This window comes from Enoplosus armatus, chromosome 1, assembly GCF_043641665.1.
Source record: "Enoplosus armatus isolate fEnoArm2 chromosome 1, fEnoArm2.hap1, whole genome shotgun sequence".
Taxonomy (NCBI): Eukaryota; Metazoa; Chordata; class Actinopteri; order Centrarchiformes; family Enoplosidae; genus Enoplosus; species Enoplosus armatus.
In genome coordinates, this window is record NC_092180.1 from 19,888,932 (window position 1) to 19,908,064 (window position 19,133).

Genomic DNA, 19,133 nt, shown 5'->3' on the forward strand with positions numbered 1-19,133 from the left:
GAGTACGGTGGTGGCTGTGTCTGTGGCGGTTGTTTTGCAGTTCCATGTTGATTCTTTTTCTCTACAATTGAAGAAACCATTAACCAAAATCCCCAGGAAGATTAAATTAAAAAGGCTATCGCCTTTTCATGTCCATTATCCATTATCTCAGATTCCCCCTTTGAACAACATTCATATGATTTTCTAATTCAGCTGAATTCCCAGAGGATTGCTTTGTGAGGCAAATGCTATTCTGTTCCACAGAGTGCAGGAGTGACTGCGTATTGATGCTTGTTTCATTTCAGCCTTATGTTGAGAGCATGTCCATAGAGAACACAAACTTTCTAGTTCTGTGCACAGCTCACTGACTGCATACACCGAAGGCCTTTGAGGTGCTGCCACTCGTCTCTGCATTTCCCCTTTCTTTGTGCTCCGTCCAACAAAAGTAATGATGTCTTTGAGAACAGCTTCCCTTCCTGCCTCTCTAAAGGAGCTGTAGCCCAGCCGATGGCTTGCATTAATACAAGGCTTTTATTGTAAACAGTGGTAGAGCCAACCGATAAGGAAGCATTGGAATTTGAATAGTTTACTGCCTGCTGGCCAGGATTACTGCATACTGTCTGTGTATATTCAAGTTGTAAATTCATGAAATATGAACTGTGTGAGCTTCTCTGAAAACTACCACTATTACATTGTCTATCAGTATATCTGTAGTTATTACCCTTGCTTAATGTTGTTATTGTTCCATGAAACCACCATCTGTCTCACTTCTGTAATCTTGCCAATCACATTCCTGTCTAAAATCTAAAATAATAAATAGTGAATTGGCCTTGAAGCTGGCTGTTCATTGAGACCAACCTATAAAGCAGAAATTACATGTACATTTAAAATCAATGAAGTTGGAAAAAAAGAGATAACATGTTGTAGTAGATTATTTGTGTCCCCACTCGCTCCTCTGTGGATTACCCAGAGGCCATCTGTGTTCCTCGCAGTGTTTGGTACCTGGGGGGCTTGTTGGAAACCAGGCCAACCCACATTTGTCTGCCTCACACTGCACCAACTCTCTTCTGCGCTGGTATTTCAAAGCTGTCTCTGTACATCTCTCTCTCTCTCTCGCTCTCTCTCTCGCTCTCTCTCTCTCTCTCTCACACGGCTGTGTCCCCTCTGGTATGTGGACAGCACATCAATGGGAACATTAAAGGTTACAAGGCTCGACAAAACGACACATTCACAACTCCAACCTGACACTTTATTGTACACTCTTTGATCCGGTACACACACACACACTCGAGCTGCCTATCTCACTCAGGCTTCCTCACACATACTCTCTGTGTCACACACTGCGCACTGTTATGACAAGAAGTGGGAATTAAGAGAATTCTGCTCATAAGACCTTTCCAAAACAGTGTGATGTTTCTTGAGTATTTTGTAAATGTCTTAGTTGAATATCAGACACAGCCTTTTTTAAGCATCCTTTGTTAATTTACCTTTAAGTGCACAGACAGGTTATGCAGAAATAATAATATTGCTCATATATAATTGATGTTTTTAATAAAAAACATATCTGACAAATATCAATAGTCAATATATCCATCCCAAAAATGTTCCATGGCCATATATCAAGCAGCCTTGCCCGTCGCTACGTTGAGAAATTCTGAAATATTCCTCACCTCAGCAAAGTGCCCAGAAGTGACGTTTAAGTGTGAGGCACAGTTGGCACTGGTGACTCACACTTCAGCTTGATCTGTCAGCAGTGAACATTAAGTGAAAGGGCACTGAGCCTTTCCAGAAAAATAAACATAAAATCGTTATTTTTACCAACCTGTGTGTTGCAAAGCAGGATATTGCATTGCTTTGTGCCGTGCCATTCTGTTTGAAATCTTTGAGGAAATGATTATGCACGGTGTGATTGTGTTGTTATCTAGCTTAAAGGAGACGGTTATTTGTGCTGTGGTTCTATCTGCAGTGTGTCAAGGCCAGTGTTAGTCTCTGGGCTTCTTTCCCCCAATTATTTTATCGTCTCTAATTATACAACAATCTGGTGTCTTTGCTTCGACTTGTTAAATTCAGACGTGCTTGCAGGTGTACAGAGGCAGGCATGCGCAGCTCGGGTGTCAGTGTAGGTGCGTTTGTATGCATGCATGCATGTTGTTGGCTATAGGGATCCTGTAGTGTTCTATTAGAAAGGCAAATTTACACAAAAAGTAGGACCACAAGAATAAAGTAAATAAATAATGTTAACCACAGCCACGCATTGAGGAAACAGCGTCGTAGCATTTTATAAATTAGGTGGCCATGGCCTTTTGACCAATTAGCCTCTTCCCTCTACTAGCCCTGAATTTCCCTCACAGCTGCCCTCTGCCTTGTAAATCAAATAATCCTTTTCCACAAATGAGCTGACCAGCTAAACCCATGGAGCCTGTGCTGCTGCACTTCTTTTCTCTTGCCCAATCAGTTTCAAGGTTCTCCTAATTATTTTATTTATTCATTCAAAGAAGATCTCTCGTTCTGGGACTAAATTAGGCAGCAAGTGGGAAAGAGGTGGTACCGCTCTTATGTTCCCCTCCCCTTTATGAATGTAAGTGAATGGGCTCTCTATCTGTAGAGGAGGACATCGTGAGGCACAGAGAGAGCAACAGAGAGAAAATGATTTAGGCCACCTGTATATATGCTTGTGCATGTTTGTAGCATGCATGCCCTGCAGTGTGTGCTCTAACACTGGTCAGTGTGGTAGAGCTTTTCAGCAATTCTCGAGTAAGAGCTACTGTAACTGAGCCAGAGGTCGATCACACTGCGTGAGGGACATTTCCAGAATTAACAGTTTCCACCATCTTTGTTCATTCACGTTTAACTTGGCTGTTCATGATTACACTGCTGAGAAATGACTTCACATGCACATAGCCATGCTGCTCCTGTCTATGGCAATGCATAGGTTATTGGTATCTGCCCCATGAATTTCTGTTTGATATTTCAGACTGACCTTGCTTTTAGGCGCTGACACTCGCAGATTAAAACACAGATAATGGAGTGCCCCAGCAGTGAGAGATGGTTACCCTGGTGTTTGCTCCGCCAACGTATATGGGGTCGGGTCAGGCTTTTCTCCATGGCGGGTCAGAGCTGGGTTAATTGAACCCACCCTTGACATAGCTTGATATATTTACACACAACATGACGACAGGTCTGTTCTACCTGTTTACTGGGTTAAATACTCATACTCAGATACAGCAGATTGGTGTTAACAGATGGTGTGTTTAGAGTGAGGCCATTCATGCATAATTGCCACCCTTCCATGCATGCACCTGCTTGCTCTCTTGTTATGTATGCATACAGGCATGGTATACAGGCAGTTTCTCCATCAGCATCAAATTCATATACACATTAATACTTGCTCCTCTCTCTGTTTTATTGGAATAACTTGAGGGTTATGTGCCTTGCTCAAGGACTAGTTGGCAGATGTAGTTTAAAATATTGCTATATGTATGAGACCACGCACCAATTTGTGCATAATGCCCATTTCTGTAGAAACCACTTAACAGATCAAATAAGCCATCATTACTGTAGGGTTGTAACTCCCCTTGACATGGTTACACTTTGGCTATCGTATTTAAAATGTAAGATTTCAAGGTGCCAATGTCTGCAGTTAAAGCCAATAAATACAGTTGTGAGAGTTGCTTTTGTTGTTATTTTAGAGCAACAAAGTTTCCATGTCTATTTGCCTTTTCCCTCCTCATATTCCAGACAGAGTACACTTGGTTTTTTGATTAGCTGGGTGCCTTGGTACACCACAGTAATTAGGCTGTCAGTCAAAACCAGATGGCTGGCGGCTAAAATGGGGAAGGTGCCTGGAAAGTTTTCAGATGAATCTCCTCTTTAGTTTTGTTATTGTGGGTCCACAAATGATTATGAGATAAGAATGCAACTTCTAAATACTTAATATACTACTACCTGCGTAAACAGCAAATATATATATATATATATAGAATTTTATTCAGACAAAAATCCTCAATGGTTATTCATTTAAGTCAAGTGTGTTCAGGCAGGGCACTGGCTGTGTTTTTGACTCCCACATACTGTATCAGAATTACTCACCCAGCATCCACTCGTCTCTTTGTCTCTTTGTTCCCTAAACAGATTGTGTTTGAAGGAATTCGAGGCCCAAGTTTCGAGGGGGATATTGCCATTGACGACGTGTCCATCACCATAGGGAAGTGCAAGCAGGAGAACACTGTTGCCAGCGCAGGTAAGACAGGTAAGATAGACTTTCTTTTGAGTGGAGAGACATAAACAAACAGAGAAACACAAAGAAGCACCTCTGACTAACTGTTTCCCCCTCACTATCCATTTATGTTATTTCAGGAGAAGTGATATAAGGAAGCCAATATGAATATGTATATATTTTTATTCTGTTGATAGCTGTTTTTGTTTTCAGCAGACATGCCAATAAAGCACTTGCTAAGAAGCTGAAACTGAATTGATTTGAACTGAAAAGAAATAAATTGAGGGGCAGCAGAAAAGGGAGTTACTATAGAGACAGGATTTTCCAAAGAACAAAATAATTAAACATCTTCTTTGGTCTTTGGGAGGTGTGGGAATATGGCGCAGAGAGAAAATATTGTCAGTGTGGGGGCTGCATGGAGACAAGTGGACACCACAGGACACTGACATGGAGGTGCTTTTGGAAGCCTCTTCATTTGCGGTCTCATTTGTTTTATTTACGTCACATTCCCCTCTATCCTTTCATCCTCCACACCACAAGTTCCCACACCATATCCCCGCTGCCTCCTCCACACCCACCTTCATTATATCCTGTCTCTTTTCCTCTTACCTTCTGTTCTCTAATAGCCATCTACCCTTTATTATCTGTATACCTCTGCACACTGTTCTTCATCTTTAAAAGCTTCTGTTATTTACCCTTTAGAGAGAAAGAGAGAGAGCACAGAGAGAAAGTGTGTAATGATAAGGATTGAGAGAGAAAGAGCATGACTGGAGAAGTAGAAGAGGAGAAAGAGAAACACACTGTGGTGAGGCATCAGTCCACCAGGACAGTTGTTTTTACTCCATCAATTGACCACAATTTCTCCACACCACTCATGCCGTCATTCTGGACAAGTCAAACTAAGCTACCTGCCCATAAATAGAATACTAGAATACTGTTTTGCTACTCATAAATACTGTTTGTGACGGTCCGCTATGCCTTAAGGGTGAACCAGAGAGAAAAACAAGTGAGTTACAAGGAATGAGTGCATGTCCATGTAAGCGTGTGGGGAGAGACTCAAATAGCCTAAAGGGTCGGGGTGTGGAGAAGAGACAGAGACAGAGAAAAGGTCAAAGACAGAGAGTGACCGAAAGTATGTATGTGTGTGTGAGTGTGTGAGTGTGTGAGTGAGTGAGTGAGTGAGGGTGTGTGTGTGTGTGTGTGTGTGTGTGTGTGTGTGTGTGTGTGTGTGTGTGAAAGAGACAGAAAGAGATGCAGAGAGAAACAGGTCCAAGAACCAAAAGAAGAAAGAGAATATGAAAGTAAAACCTGCCAGCAGTTTAGCTACAGTAAGAGCTTCCCTCTGCCAACCAAGACATGCATACAAACACACTCAACAAACTCAATAGCCTTCATTGCATTCTCTCTGTCTTGCACATTGCCATTGCTGTTACTGTGAAACTAAATAAGAATCGAACATGTGAGTCATTACTGTGGAAGAATACACAACTGATCTTTTAACTGTTGTTCAGCCAATTAGTTTGACTTCATGTTATTTCAGTATTTGTAACTCATTTGTCTAATGTTTTGCAATTTGAGTGATTAGTTTTAGTCAATTTTGTCCATATAGCCAACATCACAAATTCGCCTCAAATGGCTTTACCATCTGTACAGAACAGAACACAATCTATCCTTAGACCCTCAATTTGGGTAGGGGAAAAAAAACACCTTTTAATTGGGGGAAAACGGAAAAATCTTGGGAAGAGCAATAAGGGAGGGACCCTCCTCCAGGAAGGACATCATACTCTGAACAGAATTCTAGTGTGATAAGCTAAATTTTATGCAGCAACATGTGGTGAGAAAGAACATGGTCTTGTTCACTTTTTCGTTGCTAGAACCTACTACAAAGAAAACATTAGAGCCATGGAAACAACACAAAACTGCAGAAATGAGAGAGTGAATTATTAACATCCTGCTTTTACCTCCTCAAACCCCCAGTGTGAGACGTCTGTGTATGTGTGCGATCTCGCACATATTGCATGTTAAGACACTGGCGGATAGAGTGAATAATAGATGAGGGTGTAAACAGGAAGAGGAAAGCTCTGGAGCTCTGCGCGTACGTGCGTGTGTGTCCTGCAGGTTTTGTGCAGGCAGAGACATACAGTGCAGACAGATGGGTAATTATCAGGCAGGCGAGTCTTTGCCACAGTAAGAAACACAAATGCGTCTGTCTTGAGTACAGATTTTGCCACCATGGAGTTGGCGAGGTAAAATGAGGATTAGAGAAGGATTAAACTCAACTCACACTTGCCAGGTATGATGAAATCAAAAGGAATGTGACTAGGAAAATGCAAAATCATTTATAACATCAGTCAAATTATGCTTAATGCAAGATGCACAGGGTCAGGAAAGAGTCTTATAAGGCCATTTATGTACTGGGTTCATTGGGAGCTCTGTGTAGATTCACAATAAAACTCTGGGAACGCACAGAGATGGAAATATGCAGTCACATTCTTTTCATCAGATGTATAAAGCTGCTGCTTCTAACTCTCAATTGTTGTGGAACTGGGTGCACATGCGCCAGCCTCACTTCCACTCCCACAGTTCACCATAAAAGGATGTACAAACGATCTCAGTCAGCATTTGCATATCGATACTTTTACTCATTAGACCTCTCAATTAGAAGGATGACAAAGAAGAAGAGCAGTTTCACACACTGTGCTGCAATCAGCAACATTCTCCAGCAGAACAAGAGCAACTGTCACTACTGGTGACCATTACGCACAACTGTGGCTATTTATAGCACCCATACCATCATCGCGGTGATATTTCAGTCATCATTATTAAACATCAGAAGGATGATCAATGATGAATTTATATAAACTCATATCGAAACAGACTTTACAAAGTGCTTCACAATTAGGGATACAATTAAATGATGATTAACGCAGAGGGTGGCTCAAATGAAAAAAATTATTATGATTAATATAATTAGTAATAATTAAAATGATTTATTCATTACACATAAATCATTTAAAATTAAGTTTATAAAGGGGACTTTGTTGGACATTTTGTAGAACACTGTGTCGACTGCAAAAATAATAACATAATTAGTGAAATTGCCAAACAACCTAAACAAACAATCATTTACTCCCACCTTAGATTTCATCTCCTCTTTATCTTATCACCCGCAGCTATATCTAGAAAGCTGTGTACTGTGGTCTGATGAAGTGTGCACACATTCTTCTTTTATTAATACCAGTTCATGTGTGGGATATGGTGTAGGTGTCTGTGTGTACATATCATTGATACATCTGGCCCCAGGTGTTTACCACGATGCTCGCAAACAATGTCACCACATGTTTAGATGGATAAATAGATGGATGGATAGAGAGACAAATAGGTTAAAACAGCCTTTGAATGCACAAGTACAAAGCAGAACATAACATCAATAGCAACTTTGAACAGTAAACTGTCATATGGCTATGTGCATGTGTGTGTGTGGGTGTGTGAGAGAGAGAGAGAGAGAGAGAGAGAGAGAGAGAGAGAATCGGCATGTTTCTGAGCCAGAAGGCACTTCTCCTTTGAGACTTTGCTGCTGCTCCCTGCAACCCATAGGATGTGGAGGGAGAGTAGGTGAGCCTGGCAGCGTCACCCCGCTGATACATCACACCTGTGTCACACACACACACTGCATACACACTCACAGGCGCATATATGTGCATCCACCCGCATGTGTTTTCAGTGGAGACTTACTGTATATGGAAGCACATATACACGCTCACAAATGCACACATTTGACACACTCACACACATTCACTTTAGGTTAACTATGAGCACGCACAGGGGACTGTTGTCCTACGGTCCTCCACAAATGAAGTATGATTGCCTCTGACATGTTTGGTGCAATTCCACATGCATAAATCACAGGCTCCACCTGGCCCCGTTGTGTGAGTGGTGGAAGGTGAGCTTGTCTCTTACTGTTTTTTTTTTTTCTGTATTCCCTGTTCTCTGTTGAGAGAGTCTCTTTCTTGCTCTTCCATCTCATTGAACAGTCCAGGAGTAAAACAAAATTAACTCTGAAATTGGTTAATATAATTTAACACAACCAGGAAGTACCTCAACAAAATCTAATGGGCATTCATATGGACAGTCTGGTTTGCCATTTTAAATGTTTAACAATACTATCACATAAACTGAGACTTACCCGGTTTTTTGAAGGTTTAAACAGTTACACACAGAGTAAAAGTTGTTGCAGAATAGGGAGATTCTCAAAAAAAAGCTAATGGTGAAGTTGTTTTACTTTTTATAAAGTCTGAGTTAATGCTCAGCTTTGTTTTCAATTCCAGGTAAGTGGTTTGGATAATATGTTTTAAGAGGGGAGTTATATAAATTTTTTATTCTCTCATGCTGTTTAGCCTGTGATTAAAATGTAATGGAAGTAAGATGTTGTCATTTAGCTACAGGGAGTGTAACAGAGGCAGATGAAGGCAGGTTACAGGACTGTTTTGATTTAATTTTACGTGTGATCATTTGGATATTGCTTGCTAAACAGGCAGTGACTTTGTTGGTTGCCGCACCAGTGTAGCACGAATAAGCAGGTACAGAGGCTCAGATTAATGTGAGTGGATTAAAATGCCTGTGCACTGACTGCACTATGACATACATGGAACCACCCACACACACCAACACACACAAATACATTGTACTGCATATGCTCATAGTAATCCATTATCTTTTTTTAACTCAATTTTAATTCCATGACAGAACAGATAGATGTATGATGTATAGACCTGAATCACTTACACATAATTACTGAAATAGAGACAGAGAGAGAGAGAGAGAGAGAGAGAGAGAGAGAGAGAGAGAGAGCAGGGGGTGTGATGGGTTAAAGGAAAAAATGAGAGACAGATAGACAAAGTGATGTAAAACATCATGTTCCACTTCAATATGTTGCCTGCAAACTATAGTTAAGGAATGTTTGTGTGTGTGTGAGTCCGCTGCGTGGAGATAAAAGCTTTATTATAAATATTGATTTTCTGCCCGTTAGATGTACCCTTGATATTAAATCGTATTTTTAATACGATACCTACTTTTTATTTATGAAACTTTGAGCAGCTTGCATGTGTAATTTTTTGCTGCATTTGTGTAATGCTGTGTATAAAATAGAGTATATTGTATGTATGTAAAAGAAGAGAATGTGTGTTTTTGTACATTGCTTCCAACTAAGATTTTTGACAATAAAAGAAAATAAATAGGAAACTTTAGATGACCTCATGTATGCAACTGGCGGTTATTCTTATTGGTGAAAGGGTTACACCAAGATGTGTGAACTGCATCTTCTATCTGTGCATAAACAATAACAACCTAGAGGAAAAAATAAAAAACAAGGAAAACAATCACATATTGGTGATGATGACATCAATTGTAACTTACTTTCCTCATTAAAATCTCAAAGCTGTCATGACAAAGAGTATAATCTCAATGCTGTTTCTCTTACTTGTTTACTCGTCCACCCCATCATTCATGGTTCAACCACCACTCAGCTCTTTCCTTCTTCCCTGACAGTCTCTTGCTTTTTCACTGCATCCCTCCTCCTGCTTCCAACATTGGTAACATGGATTGGTATTGTTCAAATTATGCTTTTTTGTTACACAGAAGGAAACTCTAAACGCTCTGCCACACCAGGGCTTTTTCATTGCACATGCCGCTGCACTCAGCCTCAGGCTTAAAGACAGCCTTAGGCCAAGGAGATAAATATATACATCTACAGTTACCTACTTACCCTGTGGTCAATAGGGTTAGCCAGTTAAAAGTATAAATGCAGCTTACAAGGTACAAAGAGAACAATTACATGTAAAAAGGCACAAAAGAAAAAAAGAGGTACAATTTACTTTTATCTCATGTATATATAGTGCATTTAAGAAGAAAAACTCATTTTTATTTGATTCAGATCTATGTTTTTTTTTTATTGTGAGACCATTGGTGAATGTTAAACAATGAAATGGATAATTACATGAAGTGTCCACATGGATTTTAACCCATTTGAATGAATTACAATCCGACACCAGACTACATGTCTTACTCTGAGCTGTTTATTCATCCCTGAATTAACTTTTGAAACGTGGCGCTCACACAGCACGTGACATGTAAATGTAATGTCAGCCAGTGATAAAAAGCTATCTCTTTTAAAGTATTTTCTTGAAAGAATATATTATGAGTAAGAAATAATTGAAGTGATGGCTAGAGTGTAAAAATCCCTCATGATCGCTCAACATGCATCTAATTATAGACTTGTGTCTGTGGGAACTTTGTTCTAAAACCCTATGAAGTCATGAGTCATACCATTAAATAAAATAGCAGGAGCTGGCAACAGGGTGTCTGTAAGTATTTTCTTTTCATGTATGAACTAATAAGACAACTCTGTTTGTTTGTTCTTTTCATCTGTGTCCACAGTTCTGATCGGTGGATCACACTCGCTCCCATTGGCCAGCTGGCTGACCTTTGGCCTCTCCTGCTTCCTGTTGCTGCTCTACAGATGATGAGCACTTCCCACAACACCGCCTGTCTGTAGTGGCAGACACTGCCCTGACTCACGCTCTTTTACTTCTCTCTCCACCCTTCTCCCAGTCCTGTTCTCCACTTACCTGTCTCCCTAAGCGTCTGCTCTTCTCCACTCGTTGTCTTTCTACCCTCCATGCATCCATTTCATCCTTCTTGCTTAGATAAATGAAGATAAAAGTCTTTGTCTAGTTACCCCTTCTCTGCTTTCTTTGAAGATTTCCCCCAGTATAACCAACTGATGCTCATACTGTATTTAACGTGAACATACTTAATGATCTTTGACAGTCGAACTTCATATTCTCTCCTTTGTCACTCTATTAATCTGATTAGATTCACTTTATCTATGTCAACGTGTCAGTTTGTCATCTTTTCCTCTCCTTCACCAACTTTCCTCATCCATACGTGCACCCCTCTCATGTATCTCCACTCCCTCGAACCACAATCCTCGCCGTCCCCTCCACCCTGTTCCCCAGACACACCAAAGTGTCGGACACACTACCAAAGATGACAAAGGACCTGAGGGAATAAAACGAGGAAACAGGGATTCCAGGAAGAAAGTGAAAGAGAGAGAGAAAGTGGGAAAAATCCTTCTTTTTTTTCATGAAGCCTGTCTCCCTTCCATCCCAACCTTTGGGACCATGGGAGCTACTGAATGACAAAGAGACAGAAAAAAAACTGATGAATGAATGACCGAATAAACAAACGAATGGTGAGGAAAGGACGACCCAGAAACAGAGGAAAAAAGAAGGGTGCTCCTGGTAGCCTCTCTGCTTGCCCTCTGCTTGCCACAAGAGACCTCAGTGCGGATTATACGTGTACATTTATCTCTATATATATTAAATATAACAAAGTTTAAACTAAAACACAACTAGGACAGTGGAGGACTTACAAAGTGAAATTAAAGAAGCACAACGTTTATACAACCTCTGCTGTTCCTTTGGGTTTTATTCTACTTATTATGTGATGTTGCAATTTGTCAGACCTATTCAATGTTTTTGATATTTTGCTTTTTTTTGTTTTGTTTTGTTTATGGCGTTATGAGGGTCAAGGGCAATGGGTAATAAAGTATTATATTAATATTTATGAGAGGAGGAGAAGATGATTTTTGATCCAGAAACCTGAATTGAGCACGAGGAGAGAAATGCAAGGATGACCCAAGCCGCCTGGATAGGAACCTCAACTTTTCTTCACACATCCTGAACACACACACACACACACACACACACACACACACACACACACACACCCACACACACACACACTCACACACACGCACACACACTCAAGTTTTCCTTACTGACATCACAGGCAGGCTCTCAGCTCAACCTCTGCCTCAAATACATGTCTCATCTGTGAATGACACAGAAGGAAAACCATAGATGGTAGATTGCAACTTTCACATTTCTGCTCCCTTACCATGAACTCCCCATCAATGGACCACATGATCAACCACAACAGAATCGCTGGACATGTCTCTAATGAAGACAAAAGCAGACAAGAGCTTGGAGTGAGTTCAGTTGAATAAATGGTCAGAGAGCACTTCTTTCCTCACAGGTTATTGAATGTCATGATTTCCCCATACACTTACTCCTTACAGTAGGAGTGAAAGATGGAGAGGATGTCAGTATCTGGCGGGTGTGCAGTGTAGATTGCATATCGGATTCTCTGTCATTGTTTAATTAACGTTGAATGTCTGTAGTGTAAACAATTTTCATAATCACATAGATATGATTGTTAAAATTAAGCAATACTCATATCTATAGATCTATAAGCAATAGCTTAAGATTGCATTTGAGATAGCAGAGAAACAATTTTGTCCAAGATACATCTCCTCATTAGTCAGCTCTGATTTATAATGAACCGTGTATTCACCATTGTTAAAGTTCCATGATTAATACATTTTGCTGCATCATGCTTCGACGTATCTCGAGAAAACTCCACATTCACCAGTAGCCCTGCTCCAGTAATATGCTGATCTGCTTCATTACCATGTGCATTACATGTGAGTCAGTCGTTTCAACATTTTATGTACTTTTGTCTGTGTCATGTCACATTAATTTGATCATTGCACTTGTTTTGTTTTTTTGTTTTCGTTTTCTTTATTGTGGTCAGTACAAATTGTATTATTGATTTTTTTCAGTCATAAATAGTACATAACATACAGACATGATGTGCCTGTTTGGCTTTCCAAAGTCTGGCATGAGTGGCAATGTCCATGTTAAGCTGGCAATGGTGGTTACTGTATGTGTGAAACTTGATACTGTGTCATTGCCAGCTTTTAGTTCACACAAAGGTGAACTAAACTTTGTGTGCATGTTGGACAAATCTGTGAAACAGGCAGTGGTATGTTATAAGAGCATAGAAACCCTTTGACACCTACTGTAAGCAAATTCTCAATACTGCAAAAATGTTTCTGTATCTTAGCTTTATCATCACAAATTGATTCTGGATCGCACGTGACGGCAGGTTGTACCTAAATGATACAAAATATTTTAGAAGTGAATTTGAGTGACATGCTTTCCTGTACATGTAGCTTGTTCATCTTGCAATCATATACTCTGAGGCTAAGCTTAAAATACTTTCAACGTTTTATAATCTTCTCAAAATGCCCCTGTCAGTTTTGCAAAACACAACATAGCAAAAAGTTTGTTTTTTGGGAAACATTGCATATCGCTAAGGGAACTGGTTACGTGTGGTATTTATAACAGCTTGAGTTGTACAGTATCATGAGCATTATTCAGCACTAAAGTGGCACACTGTGGGTCAATACATTAGCCATATAGTACTAAATACATTTTAGAAAGGATGTGCATGGCATTTCATCATGTTAACTTTCAAATCATCCCTCATACTGCCTCATATTGCCAGTAGTGACAGGGGAAATGTCATTGTTATCAGTGCATCGGGACATGCGAACAGACAGAATGCTGTGGAACTTTTAAGATGTGTTGTTGTAACCTTTGTTATATTTTCCGAACTGACGCACACACACACTGGTTGTGTTTGTGAGCTATACATTGCTCAAGCTGAAAGGTGAAGGCTTTGCGTTATCTCACCCACCTGAGAACAGAATATCAAAGCATAACATACACATGTGCAAATAATCCAAGCCATTGCTAAGCTTTACAATTATCATTGTGTTGACTGACAAAGCAGCAAATTGTCACTTTAACAGTGAGTATTAAAATATGTGGCAATATGGCAAGGTAACTGTACTTAACTGTATCCATCTACTCCTGTATAATAGAGCTACTTGTTTTTGTTTTTTTCCAAAAACACTAATGCGCACTAAGCTCAACTTTCAGTCATCATAAGCATTTCTTAATTCCCATTAGATGACCATCCAAATGAAAAACATGGTTTTCAACAGAATGTAAATCAAGCAACTGTCACTGGTTTTAATACAAACAATTTTAATTATGGTTTCATAATTGCCATTTCACAATATTCAGAGTGTAACCACACCTCTAGCAAATTTCATGTTGGTCATGTCATATCTAGGACAGATACAAAGTTGGGGTTGCATATATCTTCCACAATAAAATCACATGCTAAAAGCATCACTTGTAAATCAAGTGATATTAATTATTTCAGTAGAAACTAACAAAATCATGTGCTTTGTCAAAATAACATCAGCCAATAAAATGATTCTTTCTTAAAAGTCATTCTTTGGTAGCAAACAAACAAACATCTTAAACATATGGCTCGTCATGCAGTGCTGCATCTAAGCACAGTGAGAATGTGTAGCACAACTGTCAGTTAGCATACAATAGTTCAGAAATGTGAGTCATTTCACTTCAAGCGCAAGAAACATAATGAATCTGACTGATATTTTTGAGTGTAAGAGACGGTTGAAGGTCCATCAAAACATATTAGAGCTTAACATTTTAAACAACACCAATAGAACCAAACTAAACTTCAATTAAGTCATTACCTGTACAGTCCCTTGTTTTTTAACCAGCAAACATAATGGCCTTATTAGTTGACTCTTGTGGTTTTGAGAAATGGATGCTTTGATAGAATGTGATGAATTCTCCAAAAGTAAAAAACACTTACTGGACATTGGGTGACGGAAGGCACCTCCAGATTTAACTTAGATGATTTTAAATCCTGTTTTTAATTATTTTGATAAAGACAAACCAAAGACAAGACAACTATTTGAATATTTTAATGATGAAAATGACCTAAATAGTTTGATTTGCAGTTAGATGACAGAGTAAATCTACTTAGTATTAGTGTCTACTTAGCAAGACCAGTCTAATCCAACATGTTACCTTTAAAAGGTATATTTATTTCAGCTGCAGTCCTCTAATGTAGGTTAAGTCAATTAAACATCAGTGCTCAGTGTAGTGTTCCCCAAAAAAGACATAATTTTAGGATCTCGTTGGTGTCCATTAAATGGGAGCAACCTAGCCATTTCCACTTCCTGCTAGCAACATGCTCATTCATCTGTTTACTGAGCCCCTGTAGAGCTGCACACACACACATACCTACAAATAGATTTCTGCCATCATGCAGGTAAATAACTGGAATGACAAACTGACTGTTAATCTGTCATCTTCTGTATACTGTCTGTACTGTCTTGAATTGACTGGAATTGAACTGCCAGAGACTGTCTGGAATTACGCAGCCTCTGCCCCTTCCCTAACTGTAAAAGCTGCCAATACACTGAGCAACTGCGTGGCAATAGATTGAGTATTCCTCCCGGCAACAGTAATAAAGTGAGGTACATGTTCAAAAGTTATTTTCTTTTTTTTTTAAGACATAAGATAATGTGAAACAATCAGTGTCTGAGTGCTGGTAACAGTCCTGGGTAATGCTTCCCAGTAATGTTGCATAACATTATTAGGGTATTACTGCCTTGGTTTACAGACTGGAATGACGACGAAACGCTGTGACCCTTGCCCTGGTTTCCCCAAAACAGGTTTAAAACATACATTTATTTTGTTTTTTGGGAAAATATTGTTTGAATATGATGTTTGATTCAGTATATTGTCTTCAAATCCCCCCCCCCCCCCCCCCCCCCCTCCAAAAAATGTCTGGCTGACCCACACACCTTGCAAGACCACAAGTAACTGAATCCCAGTGTTGACCAACACACATAACAATGTCTCTGTGCAGTTTTGTGCGGCATCAAATGTTTCATCAAGCAGCTTCAAAGTGATAAGCCTTAAAACCTTATAAATTACTTTTTTAGGACTCACCTGACTATTGTAACTCACTGTGACAAGCATTGTCTTCGCATTAAGTACGTTTTGGGGAAACAGTGCATCGGTCACAGCAATAGTACATATGCGGACTGTCAGGTTTTATGGTATTAATCCATTTTGGAACAAAGGACATGAAATGCACCTTTAATGGGAAGAAAAGAGAGATGGGTGTCAAACAGTGCTGGGTGTTGTATATCTCTGTCATGTACTGAAGTATTTTAGAGGAAATTATATTTGAAATATGACTCTGAAAGGTATAAATAAACATTCATGAAACAAAAAGGTTTAGTTATTATTGTTTGTTGCTGCAGTTGCTCTTGTATGAAAAGGCAATATACTTTTGGGAAATACATGTATTCCCTTTCTGGCAGAGAGTTAAATGAGAAGATCAATACCACGATGTCTGTACGCTAAATATGAATCTACAGCCAGCAGCCATTTAGCTTAAATTAGCATAAGTGCTAGAGGCCATAGACTGTATGTAAAGATGGACAACATGACAGCTTCCCAAAACTGAAGCCAAAACATCTCGATTACCTCCCTGGTGACTGGCTGCAGCATAGGTAATAAACCTCACCCCCTCCATGTTAGCGGATGGGACATGGGCCACACCAAAAAATCCATACACGTCAAATAATTTTTTAACATCATTTTATGTAGTTCTCATCACACTGATGTTTGTTAAATTGTTAATTTTTCTGATAAGAGGCTAGAGACAATTGGAAACAGGCACTAAAATCTGCCCACCTCTAAAGCTCCCTAAAAAACATGTTATTTTTAATGAATCTGTTCAAAAACCAAACTGTAAAAATTAAGTTGCATTTTTGCAGAGGGTTATGTGCCATACTATTTCTTGGCTGGGCACAATAACTTCCTGTAACCTTATTGTCACGGAGAGGTTGCCAGGCAGCCAGCGGAGACTTCAGAAAGTTACTTCTCCCAGCCAAGAAATAGTCACATTAATCCCAGTAAAACTGAAATTAACTGCAAGGCAAGGGTATCCCTCTGTTTGTAGGCTAAACTAAGGTAACTGGCTATTGGCTGAAGCCATATGTTTACCAGGCAGCTATGACAATATTATCAGTCTTCTCATCTAATGCATTTTGTTTTTTGTTGTTTTAAGAATGACTGTAAATGATGTACAATCAACATTTGCCGATATGTCCAGCTATCCTCAAGTTCAAAAACTAAAACCTGTGATCCTATTACCACATCTTAATGTCATCCAATTGAGTCACAAGGTTCCATGGTGAGTTCAAGTATTGGCTTTGAAATGGAGTTCAAGTAGTCTTTTAGCCAGAAAGACCATAAACTTAATGTGATAAAACAACACATTCATTAAGGTTGAATCACAAATAGAGAGATTAAATAGCTGTAGGACGTGTGTGACTTACTGCACTGCTGGCAAAGTGTTTCAAATCCGCACTCATGCTCAGGCAGACTGCTTGAGATGCTGGGAGGGGGGGTAATTACACAAGTGTTATAGGTGCCTAAAGGTACTAATTACTATACACACTGTATCACTCATTAAGTGTGATTAATAGACCAACATATTTGGACTACTACAGAGCACAGAACCATGTATTTTCCATCAAATCTGCTCCATCAAAGCAGACGTACAAACCTCACCGGTGTTTTGACTTAGATAATAATAATATATTATATAATTAATAATAGAATTACATTTTTGAATGAAGGGTTTTCTTTAATAGCTTTGTTTTCATGTATTTTGTCTCCATATGACCCTCATGTTTTGCGTTCTGAGTGGACATGAGAGATTGCAACATATGCAGCAATTAATGAGAATTCTCAGGAATTAATAAATTGCTTAACAAATTTAAGCACTTTCTCACTAATGACTTTACTGCCAAGGCTGCCATCTCATGCATGCCTAATTTGTGAGATATGTGTAAAAGTGTAATGAACTCACACACGTGGCTTTCACCCATCTTTCACCACTTCAGCATAGTATGTCACCACAAAGTCATACCATCACAACGAATGCAGTCATCAGCTCTCATTTACACTCCGAGGGTGCGTGATTATCTTCTCACTTGCACTGACATTATCACTGTCTGTAAATGTGTTTTGCAGTTGCTTTCCATTTCTCCCAATTTTGTTTTTGCCTTTTTCCTCTGCCTTTTGTCCTTCTTCTTCTCTCACTGTCTCCCATTTCTGTTTTAAGACAACTAAAATAGACACAGACCAAAAATATACAGCAGGTATAAAGAATGTGTCTGGTTTCGACCTTCTTGTAACCGGCTGTAGAGTCTGGAGAGCTGAGGAAAGTGATAGGTGTCATATAGCTGAGGTTTTCAGCTATTTTTGCCCAAGTCGTTTGCTGCAAGTTTTGACCTTTGACCTCATGGCAAGAGAGCTTTCTCCTCTCAGAATAAACTGCAAGGTCCAGCTGAGACATGGCTGCTCTCTCTCTCACACACACAAACACAGATACACACAAGCTCTGGTATAATTTATTTGCTCACTCACATTTATATTCAATTGTATGCTTTATGTTCTCTTCTCACAGGTCTTTGTCATAAGGTATAGTTAAATTAAAGCAAAAACAACGTAACCACATGAAGAAAAAGGAATAACTGCTGTCGGCTCACCTGCCCAATATCAGACATGAGAGACATGCGCTGTTACACAGCTCTTCTCCTGTTTCACCCTTCTCATCTCTTCTCTTTTCACTCTCTCTCCTCTCTACCTCCTCTCTCTCAATCGAGCAAAGCAGAGATGTACAGATAGAAGTCTAATTAACGTGTGCTTTCTACTCTGAGCCGCCTCTTAGTGGAGTGCAGGGTGGAGGGGTTTGGGCTGAATGGTGCAGAGCTGCACTGTTCTTCATTTGTTGTGTGACACTGGGGAGGTGAGATTCCTTACTGAGCCTGTGACTCCAGTTGTCTGGCGCTTGTACGAAGAGGGGTGAAGGGCTTTGCTGCTGCGCCTGTTGATTTAAAGATGACCTCGGGTTAATTATTGACAGGTCCCAGCTTTGCTCCTGAGAAATCTGTATGACGTTTGGATGCTTACCCAGAATCAATGTACATTCATGTGGACAACCAGCCATGCCCCAGTTAGTTTGACTCTAACTAGCCAAGTTAGAGTTGAGTTCCTGTTTCTTTGGATAACCCAATTATATGAGTAGTGCCCCAAAACAACATATGTTCACATCAACCCTG

The 19,133-nt window shown here is 39.6% G+C and overlaps 1 protein-coding gene across 1 annotated transcript in view; it reads left to right on the plus strand.

Moving 5' to 3' along the window:
• LOC139284278 (MAM domain-containing glycosylphosphatidylinositol anchor protein 1) overlaps positions 1–10,716 on the plus strand; it is a 154,288-nt gene extending 143,572 nt beyond the window's left edge. The window contains exons 16-17 of the mRNA XM_070904497.1: positions 4,111–4,228; positions 10,631–10,716. Of these exons, the coding sequence (XP_070760598.1) occupies positions 4,111–4,228; positions 10,631–10,716 (204 nt within the window). The remainder of the gene's footprint in view (positions 1–4,110; positions 4,229–10,630) is intronic.
• Positions 10,717–19,133: the final 8,417 nt, after the last annotated feature.